Consider the following 24,064-nt stretch of genomic DNA (forward strand, 5'->3'; position numbering starts at 1 on the left):
AGCCTTCGGTGAGGCCCATGAAACATGATATCAGAGAGGTGTATTTAGGCCTATAAAAATCAATGCATGCACATACGCCTATGAGGGCCCTGCCCTTACTCTACTTATTTCTCAATGAGGAAAAATCCGACCAGCAGCCCAAAAATCTACAGAATGAATCAAAGCCCCGTTATAGGGCCTAGGGAATCTGGCTGCGACTGAAGCTTGTCCTTCAGTAGCTCATCTTGTTTCTTTAGTCAGGCCTGTTTATTAAGAAACCTTCAGGGAAACCAAAACACCTCCTTGAACTCTCCCACTTCGTGGATCAGGGGAGGGTCAGTTATATCTATTACAGGTCACTCCCAGCTATGTTAAGACCACGATCCTGTGTCCAGTGCTCTGTAGTATGCATCCTCCTGACTCAGTTGCTCGTGTCTTCTAAAGCATTTGTCTAGTGGAGGCTGAAGATTTGGAAATGGAAGAGGAGAGTTCTTCTGTCGGACAGGAAGAAAATGCTGTCAGGTTGCATCAGTGCAAAAAGAAGGTACTAAGAGAGAGGCGGGTGCGCGCTTGGAAGAGCAGTCTGTCCATTTTCAAGCACTGCACTTGTGCTTGTGGCGCGCCGCTGCTCGCTCCCGCAAGGTGGATGCTGATTGACGGCTAAAGGCCCTCCTATGCAGCGCATGCGCGCTGGGTAGGCGAAACCTAAAAAGGGGTCCATAGATTAAATACATTCGTTGCTACTGGATAACTTCTATCCTTTTAGTAAAACGGCATTTCAAGAAAGACGGGAGTGTAGCTTAATTGTAAAAAAGAGTGAATGTGCAGAGGCAATCATTAGCCACCTGTGACTCTTGGGAGGCTGCGGTAAGAAACCTTTATTTCACAACTAAAGTGACCCGGATCATCAAATACATTTGTAGACCTCCAGGGCATTGTTCAAAGTTTACGGAAGATTTGCAGCAGTTCATTTCCTCCCTCAGCCAACATGTATTAGTGATGAACATTTTAATCAATAGGCCAACTCCAAGGAGTAGCTGGGAACTCTGTCCTTTGTGATCCACCTAGAACCTCTGGGCCACACACAAAGGGTAAACTCTTCTACGTATGATAAGGGTCATTATTGATTTGCTATTGGATTCTGATGAGCTTTTTCCAATTAACATTTAAAGTACTTTGCAGCCATGGATAGACCATGCGCTAGTCTCCTCCTAACTCTCTTTTAAGAGGGATAAGGTTAGTCACTCAGGGTGTAGATTCATAGACCAAATAAGCATAAGCTTACTCCTTTAGCAAGGGAATTGTTGTAATAGCAGCTCAATCAAGAATCTCCACCCCAGGTTGAAGAGCGTGTGAAAATGTTAAAAGGGACTTGCGTCTAATTAAAGCCCAGCTATGCTCTATGATCAGGTGCAATCAGGACCCAAGTCAGACAAGGAAAAAATAAGATCTTCTGATGAATGCTACTGAGTAGTATAGACATAGCAACATCTGTCTACTTTAACACAAGAATAGAAGCAACAAAGATTTGCACGAGAAAGTTCTTAGAGATATTCAGAGTATTTACCAGGGTTCAAACTCCTCCTAATTCCATTGATCCTAAAGGGAAGATCTCTCTAAGTCAAATTAACAAATTACTTGCCGTTGGTAATGATCTTTCTAGTGGATAAACTATCTAACCTCAGATTCCACACCTGAGACTACTCTGCAGGTGCCAGACTGGATTCAGAAATCTTTCACAAGCAATGCTCCTTTCTGCCACTAGGTGGCGCCATGTGGATTCACGTTGACTCCATGCCACACTGGAACTGAAGGAGCCGAGGTGCATATAAAAACCATGCCTGCATGCTTATGCTTCTTACTTGTCTCTTCCCATGCCCTCAGACTCGGAGCGTGAACAACTGGTAGTAGCGGTGTGAAGATTTGTACTTGGGACCTATTTAGATGTTAAAAAGAGACTGCTCAACAGAACATGGAGACAGGAGGGCAAAGCGGAATCTGCAGTTAGATAGAGAATCCACCAGAAAGAGGAAAGAGAGTTACTAAAGGTAAGTAATTTGTTCTACTTGAATGCTACTAATTGCAGATATCTTACCTTAGAATAGATACCAATGCAGCACCACACCCCAGGTGGAGGGGCTGTGGAGTGGATACAGACAAAAAAGTCTTGCATGACTGAGCAGGCGAAATATCCTTAGTGTCGGACCTGGTTGTCATGGCAATAGTGCTCTGTGAATGTATGCACTGACAACCACATTGCAAACGGATAGATGTCAAGTACAGGTACTTCACGTGCCAATGCAGTGGTAGCAGTCTTAGCCCTGGTGGAATGGTGTCTCAGACTCTCCATCGGCTGCTTCTTCGCCAGTTTGAAGCAGATTTAAATGGAGGGAGTTATCTATCTCAACAGGATTATTTTCTGCACAACCTTCCCTTTTCTCACTCTGGAGTACCCCTCAAAAAGCTTAACATCTTCACTGTGGCCCTTGGTGCAATCAATGTAAAAACGTAAAGGTGTTTTGAGGTCCAGCCGATGAAGCTTCTCCTCCTCTGGTAGTGTGATGGGATGCCCAATGTGGAAGGGAATCATGACTTTCAGTAAAAAAGGCTCCCTGCATCCTCAGCTCTAGTTTGTCTGGGAAAATGGTGGTGTAGTGTGGTTATACTGACAGTGCACGGTTCATTCATGTGATGAGTAAAGGTGATCGCAACAAGCAAGACGGTCTTTAGTTTCAGAAGACAAGAGCAGCTGTCCGTCAGCCCAAAAAGCAAACACATAAGGAATGTCAAGACCAAGTTAAGGTCTTACTGTGGTATCACAAATGGTTTGGGAGGGAATATGTGTGTCAATTGACTTAAATGAGGATGGTTGGTGGGAAAACACAAAAAGGCTTAAAGGGTAGACAAATAAGCTTTAAGAGTGTCCACTGCAAGGCTTTGCTAGGCCGAAGACAAAAGGAACAACAAAACATTAGACAGTTTGGCTTCTAAAGGGTCTGTCTTGTGGATTACACACCAGGCCACTAATTTGTCCCTGTGCCTGGCATAAATGGAGTTCGTGGAAGGGTGCCTGAAAGCAAGGATTACATCCACCACTTCAGGTGGCCGATCAAACACAGTTATCTGCTGCTTTTCAATCTCCATGCATGGAGGTGTAGATTGTGCAGGTTTGGGCGAAGGACGCTGTCCTGCAACAGAAGATCATCCTGAAGAGGTAGCCTGATTGGTAGACAGATGCTTATGCTCAGAAGTTCCACACTTTCCTGGCCCAATCCGGAGCCAGTAAGATAACTCTGGGCAGGAAAAGTAGGGGTCCAAAGGTGTACCGGAGTCCTGCGCTCCATTCCCGCTGCAAAGCATATCCTAGCGAGCTCTATAAAGGAAACTCTAAAACGCAAACCTTTTTACAATGCTTTTTCGCGACAGTGGTGAAAATATCTAACAGGGTCCTCCTCAGAGTTGTAAGATGCTCATGTAGATGCAATTCGCGATCCGCCAGAAATCGTCAGTTGAACATGCCTGACCTAGCATTGAAGGAACCCAGCAGGTGTTCACGATCAGGGAAACGCACTAACATCCAGCCTACTCAAGAGGTGCAGAGCCTCCTGACATAAAACACTATGCTGCCCTGCTTGTTGCAGTAACACATAACAGAGTATGTGAGAACCGGCACCAACCTCCCCTTGATGGATAGCAGGAAATCCTTCAATGCCAGAGGAATGGCTCGCAACTCCAATAGATTGATATGCAACTGGATTGTCCGCCAGAGACCAGAGCCCTTTGATCTCTACCTCCTCTAGATGATCTTCTCAACCCTGTAGCGATGTATCCGTCAACACTACCAGACCTGGGTAGGGAAGGTAGAATGGTCAATCACTGGTCCAATTACAAAATTTGAATACCATCTTATAAAGTTCCTTAGTGCTGGTCTCACTGGAACTTCAGATTCCATTGTACAGCCTGCACATTCCACATGTTGCTGTGAAGGAGGATGCAGGAGGCTAAAAGGCTAGGGCGCCTCATGCTCTCACTAACATCCAGGACCAAAGCTGAAATTTTATCATCATATCCCGAATGTCCTGGACTCACTGCAACAGAGGCAAGGCCCTCACCTGTACCGAAACCAGGAGAGCTTTAAAAAAAAGAAGACTTTGAAAAGGAGTCAGGCACCACTTAAGCTAACTGATCGTGGACCTCAATGCTTTTTAAAACCATCGCTGCTAGAGATATTTTCCTCCGGTGCTGACTTGTTGGAAATCCCATTGTTCATGACGAGCTCAGCTCGTCATCAGCACAGCTCCACTGTGCCTCATGACGAGCTGAGCTCGTCATGAGCATCGAAGGGGTTAACCCAAACATTGTGAGGAGGTTGCCGCTGTCCTAAGGTGGTCTACAAGTGACGGTGGCGAATTCAACTTCAACAACCAGCCATCAAGTAAGGGGAAACCTGGTATCCACGATGTTGGAAGATAGACGGCAACCATGGCCATCACTTTTGTTAACATCCGAGAGGTACTGGTGAAGTCAAAGGGGGGACGGCAAACTACTATGCAAGAAATAAAACTGGTAAAAAGTGAGGAGTGTGGACACAAGTAATATGGAAAGATGGGTCAAATCCGATTTGAAAATATCAAAAGGCTGTGAGGTCTATGCACACAAAAGGAAATTGAAAGGTAACGTTACACTGATAATCTGCTCAGAAATGTGTGCTTGTGGGTGCAAAGGGATTTAATCATAGAAGAGGTGGAATAAATTAGTTTTTAGAAGTTTCCTGAATGACAGAAGAGTAGGTTGGATTCTGACATTTATATGTAGATAGCTCCAAGCTGAAATTTCAGCTCCAGAGTAGGGTCTGATCTGTACAAAGGAGGTTCTGAATATCGGAGTCTCTAGTCTAAGATCATTATGCCTACTTAAACTTCTTTGTACTCCCGAGATGAAAAATATCAAGTCTACATATGTAGGGTCTTGTACGTCAAAAAGCAGAGAGTTTGGGGATAATTCTAGCTCTTGGAGGTAGCCTATGCAATTTCCTTGATAAAGTCAGTAACCTGGCTGCAGAATGAAGTATGGCTGTTAATGTGGCCAGGTGCGATTGTGAAACCTGTTAAATACAGATACCAAAGTACAGATATGAGAGAACAGGGATTTGGGCAGCTGTTTTCAATTGGTCCTTGGTATGAGTTCCCTAATTTTCTTTTAGGGTGTTGAGGAAGAAGCTAGCACTTCTGCCCAAGTTGTTGTTGTGAGGAATGAAAGATAGTGAAGAATCGAGTGTGGCAGGAGCCTGCAGTTTCATGAGGGACAGAGAGTATAAGCTCAGTATTTTCTAGATTTCATAGAAGAAAAACAGTTTCTCTTGCATTGAAAAAAGTAATCTTCTGAATCGTGATATTAATCACAGGGACAAGAGGAAAAGTGAAAAGCAAACTGTAAGATAATTCAATGGCAACTACATCCCCATGGATGATTCCAAGGAAATTGATGTGAGCAAAAAGCAACACTTGCTGTTCTTCATCGTGGCAGAGTGGGATTCTTCAGGACTGGAAAATCTGCTCTAGAACCTGAGAATTAATTTTCCATTCATGATTGATGGAGGAAACCTGCTTAGTCAGTCTGCTTTCAAATTTCTCTTTTTCACTAAAAATACTGACAGCCCGATTTACCTGTTTATTGGCAGGTTCCAAATGGAATTGTCTCCTTGCATTTTTAGGTCTCGTGACCTACAATGCGCGCAAGCGCATTGAGGGAACGAGAATTCAAGTGGCGAAAATAATCGTCAAACTAAGGGCTTTCAGCCCCGCGGTTTTCATGAAGTTCACGTGAACAAGCACGCGCATTCAGGGCCAGCCCAGCACATCAAAGGGCTTCTCCTCCCCTAATTATTCATGGCCGGCCGCAGGCCGGCCGTACTCTGTTTCCCAAGCCCGCCCCCATCGTCCATGCATCTCCTTTCACCATGCCTACACTCTATACTTACCCACATCGCATCGCCTACAATAATGTCCTTTGAAATCTGCAGGCTGATTCATTCATCTGTTATTTGAGTCACATTTATTTTTACGATTTCGAATATTTTAATTAATTGTGTTAGACTTTTTGAAAAAGTAAAACGTTTTTGCAATTTTGCCACGAGAAATATATATTTTATGGTATAATTTATGGTGATGTCGTTTCTGCAAGCTTCATAAATAAAATTGCCCACTTTCCCACATTTGCAGAGTACAGCGTGTCCTTGCTCACAGAGCAGCACACTGCGTGAAACGAAATGTGTTGTCAATTAGACATTTTGGGAAGGAGATCTCTGTTAAGGCCGGCCGTACTCTGTTTCCCAAGCCCGCCCCAATCCTCCACGCATCTCCTTTCACCATGCCTGCACTCTATACTTACCCACATCGCATCGCCTACAATAGCAATAGCCTAAGCAGCATTTCTCCTGCACAAGGCTCGCAAAAGGCTCTCCTCCCTCCCCACATCAAAGGCATCAATCACCCTCCCACAGGCTTCCCCAGCGCTGCCCCGCCCCCTGCTTCACGGCCAGGCCATCTGTTCCCAGCAGCAGCATTTCTCCTGCGCTAGGCCACATCAAAGGCTCTGTGCCACTTTCACCCACACAGCACCACTTTCAGACACGCAACGCCACTCACACCCACGCAAGCCCACTATCACCCACGCAACACCACACTCACCCACGCAACGCCACTCACCCAAGCAACGCCACTCACCCAAGCAACACCACTCACACACGCAACACCACTCACACACGCAACGCAACTCATCCACGCAACGCAACTCATCCACGCAACCCCACTCATCCACGCAACCCCACTCATCCACGCAACGCCACTCATCCACGCAACGCCACTCATCCACGCAACGCCACTCATCCACGCAACCCCACTCATCCACGCAACCCCACTCATCCACGCAATGCCACTCACACATGCAACGCCACTCACCCACGCAACGCCACTCACCCATGCAACACCACTCACCCATGCAACACCACTCACACATGCAACGCCACTTACACACGCAACCCCACTCACACACGCAACGCCACTCACCCACGCAACACCACTCACACATGCAACGCCACTCATCCACGCAACGCCACTCATCCACGCAACGCCACTCACACATGCAACGCCACTCACACAAGCAACGCAACTCACCCACGCAACCCCATTCATCCACGCAACGCCACTCACACATGCAACGCCACTCACACATGCAACGCCACTCACCCACGCAACGCCACTCATCCACGCAACGCCACTCACACATGCAACGCCACTCACATATGCAACGCCACTCATCCACGCAACGCCACTCATCCACGCAACGCCACTCACACATGCAACGCAACTCACCCACGCAACCCCACTCATCCACGCAACGCCACTCACACATGCAACGCCATTCATCCACGCAACACCACTCACACATGCAACCCCACTCACACATGCAACGCCACTCATCCACGCAACGCCACTCATCCACGCAACGCCACTCACACATGCAACGCAACTCACCCACGCAACCCCACTCATCCACGCAACGCCACTCACACATGCAACGCCATTCATCCACGCAACACCACTCACACATGCAACGCCACTCGCACATGCAACGCCACTCACGCATGCAACGCCACTCACACATGCAACGCCACTCACACATGCAACGCCACTCACACATGCAACGCCACTCACACATGCAACGCCACTCACACATGCAACGCCACTCACACATGCAAACGCCACTCATCCACGCAACGCCACTCACACATGCAACGCCACTCACACATGCAACGCAACTCACCCACGCAACCCCACTCATCCACGCAACGCCACTCACACATGCAACGCCACTCATCCACGCAACACCACTCACACATGCAACGCCACTCACGCATGCAACGCCACTCACGCATGCAACGCCACTGACGCATGCAACGCCACTCACACACGCAACACCACTCACCCACGCAACGCCACTCACACACGCAACCCCACTCATCCACGCAACGCCACTCACACATGCAACGCCATTCATCCACGCAACACCACTCACACATGCAACGCCACTCGCACATGCAACGCCACTCACGCATGCAACGCCACTCACACATGCAACGCCACTCACACATGCAACGCCACTCACACATGCAAACACCACTCATCCACGCAACGCCACTCACACCTGCAACGCCACTCACACATGCAACGCAACTCACCCACGCAACCCCACTCATCCACGCAACGCCACTCACACATGCAACGCCACTCATCCACGCAACACCACTCACACATGCAACGCCACTCACACATGCAACGCCACTCACGCATGCAACACCACTCACGCATGCAACGCCACTCACCCACGCAACGCCACTCAAACACGCAACCCCACTCATCCACGCAACGCCACTCATCCACGCAACGCCACTCATCCACGCAACGCCACTCACACATGCAACGCCACTCACACATGCAACGCCACTCATCCACGCAACACCACTCACACATGCAACGCCACTCAAACATGCAACGCCACTCACACATGCAACGCCACTCACACATGCAACGCCATTCATCCACGCAACGCCACTCACACATGCAACGCCACTCACACATGCAACGCCACTCACACATGCAACGCCACTCACACATGCAACGCCACTCACACATGCAACGTCACTCACACATGCAACGCCACTCACACATGCAACGCCACTCACACATGCAACGCCACTCACACATGCAACACCACTCATACATGCAACGCCACTGACGCATGCAATGCCACTCACCCACGCAACGCCACTCACCCACGCAACGCCACTCACCCACGCAACGCCACTCACACACGCAACGCCACTCACACACGCAACGCCACTCATCCACGCAACGCCACTCATCCACGCAACGCCACTCACACATGCAACGCAACTCACCCACGCAACCCCACTCATCCACGCAACGCCACTCATCCACGCAACGCCACTCACACATGCAACGCAACTCACCCACGCAACGCCACTCATCCACGCAACGCCACTCATCCACGCAACGCCACTCATCCACGCAACGCCACTCACACACGCAACGCCACTCATCCATGCAACGCCACTCATCCACGCAACGCCACTCATCCACGCAACGCCACTCACACACGCAACGCCACTCACACATGCAACCCCACTCATCCACGCAACGCCACTCATCCACGCAACACCACTCACACATGCAACGCCACTCACACATGCAACGCAACTCACCCACGCAACCCCACTCATCCACGCAATGCCACTCATCCACGCAACGCCACTCACACATGCAACGCAACTCACCCACGCAACGCCACTTATCCACGCAACGCCACTCGCCCACGCAACACCACTCGCCCACGCAACGCCACGCCACTCACCCACGCGACGCCACTCACCCACGCAACGCCACTCACCCACGCAACGCCACTCACCCACGCAACGCCACTCACCCACGCTATGCCACTCACCCACGCAACGTCACTCACTTAAAGCCATTCACACCCACGCAGTGACACTTTCACCCACACTGTGCAGTGCACAATAGGTCTCGCATTAGGAAAGTTGGAGCTATTGGTTTTGTAAATGACAAAGCCCTTTATGTTTTTAAAATGAAAACAAAAATAAAAGGCATTGTTATTTGCAATTGTTATAGCTCCAACTTTCCTACTGCGAGACCTATTGGCAACGCCAGTGCTTGTTTTTTAATCCTACCATTGTTGTAATGCAGCCTGTACAAATCTGAGCTTGGCGTCTCCCAGCTTGAGGTAGGAAAGGGCTTAATGCCTGCTTCACAGCCTTCAATTCCTACAGATTGATATGCTAAGACTGCCTTAGTTGACCTGTCAGAGTCTGTCGACAATGTCAGTTAAAGCCAAGGCGTTCAAAACTGCTCGCCTTTCAAAGTATTCATAGGAACTCTCCACTACGCTAGAGAGCTGATAAGTATCGGGCTGAAAAAAAATCACACTTCAGAATGTCGCAGAACAGATTCACCCTGACCAGCACCTCCCACTGAGGAGGATCCATGTGTCGTCGGGCTTCGGGAACCAGACAAATACAAATTGCCATCACAGCCAACAACTTTAGGATCAAAAGTGCAGTGTGCCAAGGCCTTGCATGAAGGAAACTTGGTTAAGTTAAAAAAAAAATAGGAAAAAAGCACAATTAAATTGCCTTTTTTTGATTACTTTTTCCCTGATACTATCTAATTTTCTTGATCACAAAGCAGACATTTCTTAGTGAATGTTTTGCAGGCAAATCCCTTTTCAGGCAAGATGCTTTAAAACAAAAGGCTGTCCAACATAGTTCCAGATCTTTGACAGATTTTCAGGATAACCACTGACAATGTACACATTGGCATTCATCTAGGTCTCCTGGACTGAGGGCTGGCACTTCATGAAATATTCATTGTAAGGTGTCATGCAGGACCAACACTGCTTTTAACTTGTAGCCTATCAGTGAGCATACCAAAATGAGGCATGTTAAAAATAAACAGAGAAATACTGGCAACCTTAGGTGAAACAAGCACAGGCAAAGGTATTAGGTCTCGGTTTAATGTGCTAATTCAAACAAAGTTAGCAGATTATCGTGAGACACACAGGAGGAAGCCAACAGGAGTGGCCAGAGTGGGCTATGGTTGTAAGGTAGACACTTCAATGCAAGCACTCTAGTGGAGGTGGGAGAATCCACCCAAAAAGCAGAGAGCATGAGACGAGAGATGAAGTACTCCAATGGGCTGAGCCAAGACATGACTGACAAATTCTAAAGATAATGGCTAAAAGAGGTTTCTGAAATAAAACCCAAGGCTGAATGGCACAAACTCAGAGTCCATGCTATGTATTGTTAGCAATTAGTCTGTTTGACACCTGTTCTGTAAAAACCCAGACCTAATCTATGTATTAATGGGCAGAAGACTGAAATCGGGCTCTTTGGCTTGGCTGGCCCGTTGATTCATTTTGCTTGGCCTGATGACTTAGGCTCTCCCTCTAACCCGGTAAAAAAAAACAAATAACTGGAGAGGGATCTTCTATAGTGATCTCACATTCTCATCACATACACATTTCCATAGAAATTCTGTGCAAAAATGCATTTTCCACCTTAATCAATTTAAGAGGATGTTACCTTGGCTAAACTGCTCACAGTAAATTTCACGGATCCTTGCACTGGTTATGTCTCAGCTGGACTATTGTAAATGACTCTACACAAGCCTCAGCATCAATTCCTTAACAAACTACAACAAGTGCAAAAGTATGCTTCTCAACAGGTGTACAAACTCAAATGCAACAATCACACCCCATCGCACTCAAATCTCCCCGTTACCTCCTTCAGCAGAAAAGGACAACTTTCAAAACACTTTATCTTTCCCACAAAGCAATAAATAACTGTGCTCCAAATTATATCTACAGTCTTTTTGTTTCCTACCAATCGACTAGTAGTCTCAGGTCTTCCAACAACCAACACAACATTAAACCAGATACAAAAGGGAGGGCCATTCTCTACTAAGGTACCTCCCTCTGGAACTCATTACCTAGCCACCTCAGTTTGCAACAGGACCACGCCAAGTTGAGAAAATCTTTAAAGACTCACCTCTTGACCATGGCATTCAGAAAATACCATCTTCCCTGTGACTGCATCCATAACCTGTTTTCTAGTTCATCATGTCCGCCCTAACGCCTGGTTTCACTACCTTGCTCAGGGTTTACCATATTTTGTGAGCCTAAAATCAACTTGAATTCAAATGCTCTTGTCTACTCTGGCCTCTTACCTAGGTCGAACATGGATACGCTTTTTGTGCACAGTGAGGCTTCCAAATTGGTGGTTAGTAGAACATAATACATATTCTAAACAAATACATTCTGTCGCAAGAGGCAGGAATGGACAATTATAGCTTCTGAATAAAAAGTAAATAATAACCAACAAGCTTTGCATTGTTTAAGTGTGGATGTGTCGAGTGACAATACCCGATAATAAATAAACACAATTTTATATTAATATATCAAAAACATCTGGATGCAAGAAGATCCTGCGTCACAAAATGTAAGCCACCGGAGTTTCTAAAACAAGGCCTATGGATATTTTTTGCAGACATAAATATGCTAAAAGATGACGGAGTATTTATCACAACTTTAAAAAAATAAGCATTGGCAAAGCCCAAATTTCTGCCATTGGCGGGCAGCCTTTTTGGATTTGTCAAAGCTTATTTTGTTTCGTCATGGTCTTTGCAAAACTCTATAGTTGGGCAGCTGCTAGGCCCAAGCCAATATAAAAAAAACATTAGCTAAAAACAAAAAGTAGTCCCAGGCACTGAAGGGAACAACTTTGTATTTAGATGTGATGCTTGCGAAAGAGCAGAATGGCAACACTCACAGTGAAGTTGGCCAATGGCTGAAGAGGGCTGACCCTTTGCCTCATGCTGTAGTAGTGGGTGGAAGAAAAAATGTGAATGACACAAGAACAGACCAACGGACGAAGAGGGCTCGCTGAAATCCCCTTTTAGTCCATATGTTTTGTATATATATTTTTAGCAAAATCAAACGGTCATAGCTAATGTCAGAACTGATATGGGGCAATTAACGGCCCTTTCTGGAAAGTAGTTCTGCTTTGGGCATCTTGAAGAATTCTATTAGATCACGTTATTTCATTAGCATTTTACAAACTTATCTCCTTCCCATGCATGAGATATCCCCTTCCCTCACACTCTCTTTGCTTAATTGTGCTGTCTACATTTTCGAGATCTTGATTATGATCTGTAAAATATGCTCCACGCGAAAACTATAAATAAATAAAAGGGTGACTTTCATTACTTTGCTGAAGCTCAACATCAGCCTAGTTTACGAACCGCATACTTTAGACAGCTTGTTTCAAATTACACAAGACAGGTATTGAGACAAGATGACGCCTGTTTAATCTCCTCTAGACCACAACACCTAGATTATTGCGACTGGGCCAGATCAATTGCCTACTGGTCAGAGCAAAACATTTGTCACCCAGAAGTCATTATCTGTTCCTAGCCCTCAAATCCCAATGTCCTGCTCCAAGGCCACTAGGGTTTAATATTCACACCCAACATTCCATTCTTAACCTCATAGATGCTCGTAAACATCCCTCCCCAGTGCTGCGCTGTCCATTGGAACTAGTGCTGAATGGACGTCCAATGGTCGTGCGCAGCACTGGGGAGGTAGTGCTGCCGCCGGCCAACGCCCGACGCAGCACTTAAGGGGTTAAATAAGCACACACAGAATCGGAAAATGACACATCTTATCTGCTTCAAGGTAAAACATACCTTTTTCTTCTTACTCGTTTCTTCATGTTTCTCTGGGAGGGGGAAATGTTCTTCTAGAAATTCACCAAGAGCTTCCAGTATTTCTTGCTCGTAGACACGGATTTTTGCAATTTTCTGCTCAATCTCTCGACAGACTCTAAAATGAAGCATAAAACGTTATACGCTCAAAAAGAGTAATGTAGAATAAAAATCAGTTGCTTTTAAATCTGAAATGGACAATGCTACTAAGGATATAGAACTCAAATTATGACTTTCTTTTTCTACTTTATTTCCAGCAGCTGTCATCTTAAATAAAACATACTTGAACTTCCACGAATCAACCAGAGGAATACCAGAATCCCACTAAAACCAAGCACCAATCAGACAGCAACAAGTCCATCAAACAGTGATGCAACTTGAACTTGCATTAGTCTTATCTGCTTGTAGTCTTGTCTTACTTCTGTTTATATCTAAAATAATGAAACAAACAAAAAGAGCGAGCTCAATGACCTATCTATTGACCAGCATCCCGTTAGCATCAAGTAGTCTCAAATAAGAAAAACCCATTAGGCTTTTTGAAGAACCCTCACCCACCAACCTAGTTGGTGGCATGCTTCATCATCAGGTTCCCTCCTATGAGTGCTGTGACGCCTGATTACAGTGAAGCATGATTTTCTTTGTTGAGTAGGTGAAGTTAGTGAATATGAACCTTAAAACTACATCCAGGATGCTCTGTCAGATCAGGATCATTTTTAATAATGAGTTCCTGGGGTGGAACTAAAAACACTGGTGGATGAGAAAGAGAAAAATGATCTCACACATCTGAAAGTGGTCTACATGTTTCAGCCAATCAATCCTTATAAGAAGGCTTTCTTCTGGACTAGTACTGCTAGGGCCGGAGGCTATCCTAAACAGGTGAAGTGTACGCACACCCCCTAAGGTGTGTGGAAGTGAGGGTGGATTCGTAACTTACATTTGCACCTGAAACAATATATTATAGTTACAAAGGTTTATGTAAGATGGATCCCAGCAGGAGGTGGTGGCGAATGTCACACTTTCGTCAAAGTCTTCTGTCTGCTTGGTTACCTGCTGCGGCCCAGAGCGGGATCCATGTTACATAAACGTTCATAACTATAATATATAGTTTCAGGTGCAAATCGCAAGTTACAAATCCACCCCCACTTACGTACACTTTCAGGCGTGTGTGTGCATACACTTCACCAGTTTAGGGTTGACTCCGGCCCTAGCGGCACTGGTCCTGAATAAAGCCTTCTTATACAGAGCTGATTGGCTGAAACATGATTATATGCATACATAAAAGAACACAAAATTACACCAGAGGAGCATATTAGAAAACCACACAGTGGAAAGGTCTTATTGTTTATAATAGTAATTGTGCCATGTCACTATACCTTTACCCTGTCCCTCACTTACCAATTCACCCCCATTACCCAATACCCTCTTTTTTCTTCTTGTCACACTGAGAGCACTGTAATTATCACATGCACTACGAATGTGTTCAAGCTGATACGTGTCAAAACATTAATGTTTTGATTTACAATTGCATTTAATGAATGTGTTATTCTTGGAAATGAAATGTCCTTACTCTTTGAATCGGATCAAAATCCTTTGTGGTGAATTGTCTGTCTTTATGTGTTTAATTTATAGTAGTAAGGAACTACCACAACCATTTCTTGAACGTATTGTATCCCCATTTACAGCAAATACACCACAATCATCCATTAAGAGACAATGATTCAGAAATAGTGAATACCAAGTTGTTATCTACAGATATTTCTGATTACAGGCCTATAACAAGCCCTGCTATTCCTGCCACTTACCACTGCTAGCAAAGTTGTATTTTGCAGCAGGGCCATGCTATGGAGTAGGGTGCAGCTGGGTTGTCCAGGCCCTGAGGAGGGAGTCCTGGTGTGGAGCTGGGGGGAGAAGGGATTTTTCGCAGTGCAACCTGTGGTGCAAAAGGAGGTAGGGCGTGGCAAAGCATGACAGATGCCCGCAGCACCGCATTTAGGTCCAGGGACAGTGTTTTTAGGTCTAGAATTAAAGAGCCTGCAAATTGTCGACCCACTAATTCCAAACACGGGGCACTCATCACCGGCCTTTGCGCCTATCTCTCTTTTGGGTGAGTGCCCCGTTCCTGGCCTCTGCTGCAACCAAAGTAAAGTCCAATAGTTTTTCTTCCCTTTTAATGCTGGATGCAGGAAGCTGGGGTTTGAGCCTACATCTGGTCTGATTAAAGTTTAAGTGGTGCATTCCCAACTCCTTTCTTGTGTCAATTTGAGATTGTTTTCTACACCCATAATATAACGTTACTTTAACATTTGTTTTTTTCAGTGAATTTCTAGGTTTTGTTTTAACGTCAAGTAATATTTAATTACCACACTCAGAGCCAACTCCCTTCTTCTGTGAGCAGCGGGGGGGTTCCAGCCCTACAGCTATCAACCCCAAAGGCAGTCAACCCCACACGGTGCACAGCTGTTGGCTGTGCACTGCAGGGGGTTGGCAACAAGGCCTGGTTTGCGGCCAGACCTGTGTCCAACCCACCCGGAGCCAGCATTGCTGCATACTTCTAACGTTGAAGGGGTAGAATCTAACAGATGGAGCTTGTAGCTGATTTGGTGCCTTTGCATACTCATGAGTAATTAAAAGGGACAATTGTCCTATTAACGATGATGGCATTTCAGATGTGATTAGGGATGTTATAAATGTAGTCCATGAATATGTCATGAGTGATGTAATATGTAAGGGTAAAAGCAGTGCATGGTGAGGGCGCAAGTGATAGTTACTTTAGGGTAAGAGCTCTAATTACTTGAGAGAACTATAATTGGTGAATTTCAGTGGTTTTATTATTTTAAAATGGTATGTTTTACATTACATTTTCACCTATTTTTATTTAATTTATTTATTTATAGAGTTTTGTATAGCGCAAACATGACCCAAGGGTATCAGAGCGCTTCACAGTTACATGTGTTACAATTAGACAGCAAGATGTATATTATTGTTAAAATAAGTTAGATTCCGAAGTATGTCTTTCTTAGCTGTTTCAACAGAAACACATTTAGGATCTGTTTAATGTACAGAGGTGTACCCCTTATCCTCTCCGAATGGTCCCGATTTGTATTTCCATTAGGTTCTACCTAAAGGACCCAGAGTGGTACAGAGGAAAGTCTTGTTTAAGAGAGGAATTTGTTCATTAAGAAGATCTTCACTTCCCTCTTGAATGTTGCTATAACACCGCTTTAACCTTTGTTTTGTTTCAGTGAATTTCTAAGTTTTTGAAAAAGTAAAGTTAGATATTCTTACTATTCCTAACTATAACTTCACTTTAACCTTTGGGTTTTTCAGTGAATTTCTAGGTTTAAAAAAAAAAAGTAAAGTAAGTTGTCCATTGTAATGCACGGTGAAGGGAGAGGGGCTGTTTGAGGGGTAGGGGTAAGTCAGGGAGAGGGTGGCTGGATGCAGGCCAGCTCTTGCATTGACCGTTGTACTACTCCTGTCCAAGCTTGCTGCCCCTGCCCCCCTCCTCCTTACCATGCATTGTCCAAGTCCATACCCTTGTCCAGCCCTGTGTGACCGTTGTTCTGCCACTGCCCTTCCTGCCTGCCCTGGGAAGTTATCTTGCTGTCCCTACCCACCTCCTCAGAGTCCATGCACCAGCATGGTCCGATGTGCTGACACTGCCCTCCAGATAGCCTGATATCCCTGCCTGCTCCTCCTGCATTCCGCTGCCCAAATCTATGCCCCTATCATTGCCCTCCTGCTTAGCATCTGAGGTTAGCTTCCTGCCCCTATCCTTCTTCCCCCGGAACTCCGATGTGTGTGTGCATGCCCCTGGTCCCTCACTTTTTCCCACCATGTTCCATTGCCACAGCCCTTCCTGTATACCCAGCAATGTCAGATGGCTGCGACTGTCCATGCCCTCTCCACCCTGCCTTCCCTTGTCCAAATTCCATGCCCTTAATTCCTTCCTCGTGTCCTCCATGGTCTATTTTGCTGCCACTCCTTTCTGACCTCCCTGCTCTGTTGTGATGCAACTGCTGTTCCTGACCACCCTGCGTGGTTGGGCTGTTGTGAAGCCTCTGCCCCCTTCCACTGCCCTTTCTTGACTGTGTCCAGCCCTTATCCCTCTCTTCTGCTGTCCATACTCCTTATTGTTACCCCTCCCCCCTATTTCTTGCCCACCGTGGCTGCTGTGCTGCTACTCACTCTCCCGCTTGCCATGTCTTTTGTGCTGCCACTGCCCTTTCAACCTGCCCAGTGTGGTCAGCTTGCTGCCACGTCCCACTCCCACCTTCCCTCCGTTGTCTCGGTGTATGTCATTATAGTCTCCCTTTTGCCCTCCATGGTGTGTTGTGCTTCCAGTTCCCACCCCGCCTGCCCAATACGTATAAAAAATAGTGATGGATGGAATGATGGATTAATCTCAGCCACTGGCAATCTTTCGGGCATCCCAATCCATCGTTATTTAGCACACCATGCCACCTCAAGTGGACCCAGCTATTTGCAAATCAGACTTGACACTGCACCAATAGGAACAGTTCGAACTGCCAAGCCAGGTCGTCCCTGAACCGGATCACAAGCAACCTACAACTGGTTTTGCCTAGTTATGGGATCATCAGCTGGGTGCAGCTTAGCTCCAGTGACAGTGTGCATGCGACCTGGGCACTGCATGGTCAGCTCGCTGCACCTACCCCCTTACTCCCCACCCTCTGTTTTCCATTGCAGACCCCTATCCCCTCCCTCCTACCTTCCATGATCCTTTGGTGAGCTGCCACTTCCCCTTCCTCCTGCCCTTCATGGTCTGTTGTGCTGCAACTGCCCCTCCTGTATGGCTAGTATGGTCAGCTTGTTGCACTTGCCTCTTTTTCCCCTGCTCTCTTTTGGTCATGTGCATGGCCCTGTCCCCTCCCTAGTGCTTTCCATGGTCTGCTGTGTTGCACTGCCCTCCCGCCGCTTGCCCTGTGCGGTGTATTGTGCTCCTTCGGCCCCTGGTGTCTGCCATATAAGGTCAGTTTGGTGCCCATGTCCACTTCCCTCCTGCCCTCTATTGTCCAAATTTCTACCCCTTTCCTCCTCTCCTCTGTGGTGATTATTAACACAGCGCGGGAGCCCACACTTTTTTTCTGCCACAGGATGTACTGATCTTGCCCAAATTTAATGAAAAGAAAATGCTTTTTTTTGCCCTGCGCGGTCCCTGCAGGGTCCCTCTGGGACTCCCCCTAGAGGCCCCCTTTTCTTTTTTATAATGTTTTTTTTCTGGATTATTGCCAAAACATCCTGAAGTGAAGTGCTGACAGTCAATCAGATCAACATGAGATCAGAAGGGGTTGCGGATCCTCCGCGTCCTTATATATACAACTGGATACTTCTTTAAATGACTCCGCAACTACTGAAAGGATTTACACAAAAAGGCACTTCCCTGGAACAACATCTACCTTCCTGCCAAATTCGGTGGAATTCCCTTCGACAGTTTGGGCTGTAGACGTGTCTAAAGTTCCTATGGAAATTAACATGGGGAAAATGCGTTTTGGGACCCCCCTTCTTCTCAGCCCCCTCTTGAGGGATCACTTAGAAACTTTCTTGAAAATTGGGTGATGATTCATCAAATTACGCCATAGTTAAATTGTTGGGGAGCTAAAAGGCCGAAAGAGCATGCCATGTCTTGACTCTCCTTAAAACGCTCTAGGGCCTAATCCACCTTCTCACTAAATAGGGGGAGCTATCAAAAGGTATGACTGTCAAGGATACCTGGACGTCTTTGGAGAAGCCAGTGACCCTCATCCAGCCATGGGTTTGAAGCACCAAACTGGTTTCAATAGCCCTACATAGACAATCGGTGGGGATCAGGACTGAGTCAATGACAAATATGGATGCATCCCAACTAATTTCAAAGCTTTTAAGTTAAATCTTCTGGGACTGTACACGAGGTCTCAACGCCATGTCCCATAGAGCATGTGTAACAACCTAGTAAACAGGTTGAGTTAACTAATAGCAAGGCAAGAATGGCTGAGTATTTATTTATTTATTGTGTAAGCCTGTCTTAGACAGGCCATACAAAATACATATCAAAATATATATACATATAATATTCTGTAACGCACTACAATAATTAAAACATAACATATACAATAAAACATACTGATATTTCACAAACAGCCGACTAAAAATGCTAATATTTTAAAAATGCATTAATTGGGACTGACCAAAAGTGACAGAAATTGTAGAGCCGCATAAGTAATTACAAACCACCAGTTTAGGTTAAATAGAGAATGAAAAGCTTTCCAAAAAGGCAATATTCTTATAAAAGAGCTAGTGCCTAGCCAATGACCAAATCTGGGACATTGGCTTTTGCAGGAACACATTGATACCACTAGACAGAAGAACATTATATGATTTTAGAACCAACCAACAAGCTGGCTTACTATCAAAGTAGATCCCCGAGATGCCCTAACAGCACAAAAAAGTGCTTGTGCATAATCATCAGGTTGCTCTAAAATGTTAATACCTATAACAAGTTAGATGATTCCACCTAGTCAGAAAGCCATCTAGTCATATAATCACAGAAATGTCTAAAACTCATTCAAACAATGTCGCACCAACTGAATATCTCTTCAGCATATCACAGCAGTTATAGGCAATTGTAGGCCAACCAACAAAATGTGTAAATACAATTACAAATAGGAAAACAAATCCTTAAACAATAGCATTCGTGCAATTTTCGAGCTATTCTCCAGGCAGCATATAGGTATGAAGCGACTTGATTGATAATCTGATCTCAATCAGTGTGTATACACAATATGAAAGCATCCTTACAATTTCTGGTTGCATATGCAATAAAAAGTGGATGGAGATATTCTCTTCGAGCTTTTAAGGTAAGAGTATATAGGAGCATAAAGTGCATTAGAGCCTCTGCTCCCCCCAGTCACATCTACAAACAGATTGATTGCTTCCACACTATTTTCCATGAGCTAGTGTATTGCTTCACAGGCAGAGTACCAAGCCTGAAAACGATATACAATGATCTTTTAAATGGGGGCTACAGTTTGTCCAGGTATGGTTCAAAGATGGAATTGGGCTTTAATGTCCGGAGCTGTTCTGTCGTCTGTCCTGACACATTAACAAACATATATTGCAAGAAACTTCCTTTACTGTCTTTCTGCAATCCTTCATCATGTACTCTGGCTCAAGCCAGCAGTCAGTGAATTCTATGGTTTGCAAAATGTTAGCCACATACCTAAACTAAGGTCATTTCACTTGTTTAACTTTCACCCACACCTCTCGCATACTATCCAGGAGAGGTTTTAGCTCTGGTTGTCCAGATTCTTAACCAATATTGGATGGAAAGTAACGCTGCAAACTGTTCAACTAGTTTAACACCAAGCTCATGCCTTAATGCGCTGAGTGTTAAACCAGTTGAGCAGTTCGCAGGCTGAGTGGAACATACAACCTTGTGGTCATTCTGACTCCCTGTCAGGGGAAGTGTTGCAAAAACGTTAGGGTTCACAATACTGGTGGACGCCTATACTACTGGACTTTAAGGGGATGGTTGCTGGGTTAAGAAGTCCTGTTATCCTGGGGCAGGGCTACGGCAGTGAGCGACATGTCAGTTAACCGGGGGCTGGACCATGGTTTAGCCTAAGTGCCTAGCAGGGTGTCAGTGAAGGCTTTATTGAAGGGTAAAAGAGGGCCAGTCAGTGCTTTTTCAATACATGTGTCTCCTCCATAGTGGTGAGGTGGAGGTCAAGAATCTCAGCAGTCCTCCTTCTCATTGGAGAAAATTAAGTGTGTTCTTCTGTCACTGGCCACGGAGAAACCAATCCAGTATGGGTTCCACTGGATTCCTGTAGTTCCATGTATTAGTTATCTTCATCATAAGATGGGGCAAACTCTTCCCCATCCCCACCACTCTTGTCTGCATCTGGCTGTCTTGCTCAGAGTCTGAACCAAAACTTGGTTTAATGCCTGTGTGCAGCATGTACCAGTGAGACAGATTCAGTAGTGGGTTCGGCACACCAAGATCAGGTCAGTTGAGACAATGCCAGCTTGTAGTTGAACATCATGATGGGTTGCAGTTCAAGGGACCATTGCATATTTCGGTACCGGTCCAGACATGGGCAGGTTCAAGGGACCCAGACATGCCAAGGGTGAACCCGCCTAAACTAACCTGAGTAGAAGTCCCTGCGGATCGCTGGGGTCTGAAGGCACACCAGAGGGATTTAGAAGTAAACCAAAGATGTGCAGCATGGCTTCTTGACAAGTCTGAGCCTGCTAAGGCATCGCCAGTGGACCCGGGAACTGAGGGTGCATCGCTACCAGGGAATGACATTGGCTCCTTGGTGGAAAAGGAGCGACACCTGGAAGCATGGTGAACGAGTGTGGTGGCAAGGAGGTCTTATATTTTTACTTTGACAAAACGGAGGTTCTGCTTCGGGAAAAACTTCAGGAATGGGTCCTCACCTTCGACCATGGGGCCGTCCAATGTTTTGCCACATGGAGTTTGCCTCACGTTCTTGGTTGGCTTTGTTGTTTATCTCGGCGCAGTCATCACAGGCCTGGGAGCCATGTGACGAACCCAAGCACCAGAGGCATACATCGTGGGTATCAGTCACAGACATCTGTTTGTCACTGTCCCTACAAAGCTTGCATCCTTTCATTTTAGGGGTGATATCCTTTCCACACTAGAACATTTTTGAAAGAAAATCTCTTCACAGACTGAAGGAAAGTAAGAGTGGAGCTCCGTAAGTGCAGAAAAAAGGGAATGACGTCATTAGGCATTGATGGCATTTATATTTGGCTCCATTCAACATTTCTAGAGCAAGATGGTGTTGATGTGGAGTTGTGCAGTGTCAACAAAGGACGTAAAGCACTGCTTTTGAGTTTTCTGGATCAAGTCTGGTGCCTGTGGAAATTCAAAAGATGAACAATCTGCTGCTATAAGTATCCATCAGAAATACAGATACTTGGGGAAAGTGCGCGCCAGGGTCAGACTAATTTGCATATAGCCAAGTTCTGAGCTGGGATGGTGCAGTGAGCAAAAAACGGTGATGGATCAAGCCCTGATCTTTGGACTGGGTAAGAGTGGTCTGCTTAATTCAGACACTCTGTTCATCACCACCCCCTTTTCTGAATCACTGGACAAAATGGCCACCTAGCCCGGGAGCTCCTCACGTCCGCAGATGACCAGAGCTATTTGAAGCCCATTTTTTTGGTGCAATTTTACTGCGAAAACTGGTATTTTGAATATCGGAAGGCAGAGTGAGCCTACATTGCTGCTTCAATGGCAGTTTGGTGGTTTTTGTAACCTTTTTTCAGGTCCTTTCTATTTTTGCTTAAAAACAGCGGCCATTTTAGTGCATCTTGCTTCCAGCTGAGGAGATTTTTTTGCTTCTGCCTTTCTTCTGATGTATTGACACAGGAGCTTTTGCCATTTCACTCTGCTACCTTTAAGGACCTTTTGTGATGCTGTGCACTCCCTTGGCTTTTCTGCTGTGCTCTACATAACCTACATGAGACTCACCATGCTGAGGTAATGTTTTTTCTTCCATTCTTAATTCTTCTGCGACGCTGTACCTTTTCTGACATTGGGGGCTGTGGTCTGTTGTTTCCAACCATTTTTCCTTCTATTTTTGGGCTGAACCTCCCTACACACTTTATGGGCAGACTGAAGAAACTTAAGGCATCACCTCTGCATGCTACCTCATCTTCACATCTTACTCATCTTTGTTCTTAAAATCGGCCAACTGTCCTTTGAGGAGTACTCCATCTACACACGACATGTCATCCTCATCCTCTTCATCACCAAAAAGATCTTCAATAGTGTCCTCACCTATTCACAAGAGTTAAGTAGGACCCCCCTCTCTTATTTCTATTGACCTGGTTCTCGAAGAAATTGGAGCACTCCGTCCTTTTGTGGAGTGCCAAATTCTGGTACATCCAGAATTTGGACAATAACTGGTCTCAAATGGAAATAGAGTCTCGGTTTTAGAACAACGTGTCAGTGAAGTGCATGATGAATCTCTGAAAATTGCACTACTGGAGAAGGAGGTGACGGTATTAAAGGCTTATTCTGAAGACTTGGAAAATAGAAATAGAAAAAATAACCTGCGCCTTTATGGTCTTCAAGAGGGATTGGAGGGAGCAGACCCAGTATCCTTTTTCACTTCTTTTTTGCCTCACCTGGTGAACTTGCCTCCCTCAACACACTTTAATATCTAGAGAGCGCATCGTCTGGGTCCTCACCCTATCTCATGCTCCTCGTCATCCAACCCAGAGTTATCATGTTTTTCCTGGAGTTTACTTATCTATTGAAAGTTCTCAATGCAGCGAAGGTTAAATAGCAACTTCTATGGCAAGGTTGCAAAATCTTTATTTCACAGGATGTTTCAAGAGCTGCAGGTGCCAGGCGGAAAGAGTTCCTAGATCTTCGTCCACAACTACGTTTCTTGGAAGTCCGCTTTGGTTTATTTCATGCTTGCTTCTTTAAAGTAACATTCCAGAATAAAACCTCCTCCTTCACTGCTTCTGCAGAGCTACAACAGTTTCTCCATTTACATTCTCCCAGCTCTATGGAGACCTCAGCCTCTTCGTCAAAATGATTAACTTTGTGTCGAAAGGTCCTCCTCCTGCACAGTATCCTCGTTTTTGGATGTTGTTTTTCTTATGTATTAACAGGCTTACTCTTTGTATCTTTAAGACCTTAGTGTTCTTCGCGCTGATTGACTAACCTTTTTCTTTTCAGGTTTCTCAAT

General features: G+C 45.6%; 1 protein-coding gene across 1 annotated transcript in view; it reads right to left on the reverse strand.

Moving 5' to 3' along the window:
• The window catches only part of CENPK (centromere protein K), a 431,743-nt gene that overhangs the window by 223,345 nt on the left and 184,334 nt on the right, over positions 1 to 24,064 (reverse strand). The window contains exon 9 of the mRNA XM_086960693.1: positions 13,317 to 13,452. Within this exon, the coding sequence (XP_086816819.1) occupies positions 13,317 to 13,452 (136 nt within the window). The remainder of the gene's footprint in view (positions 1 to 13,316; positions 13,453 to 24,064) is intronic.

This window comes from Lissotriton vulgaris, chromosome 3_1 (assembly GCF_964263255.1).
Source record: "Lissotriton vulgaris chromosome 3_1, aLisVul1.2, whole genome shotgun sequence".
Lineage (NCBI taxonomy): Eukaryota > Metazoa > Chordata > Amphibia > Caudata > Salamandridae > Lissotriton > Lissotriton vulgaris.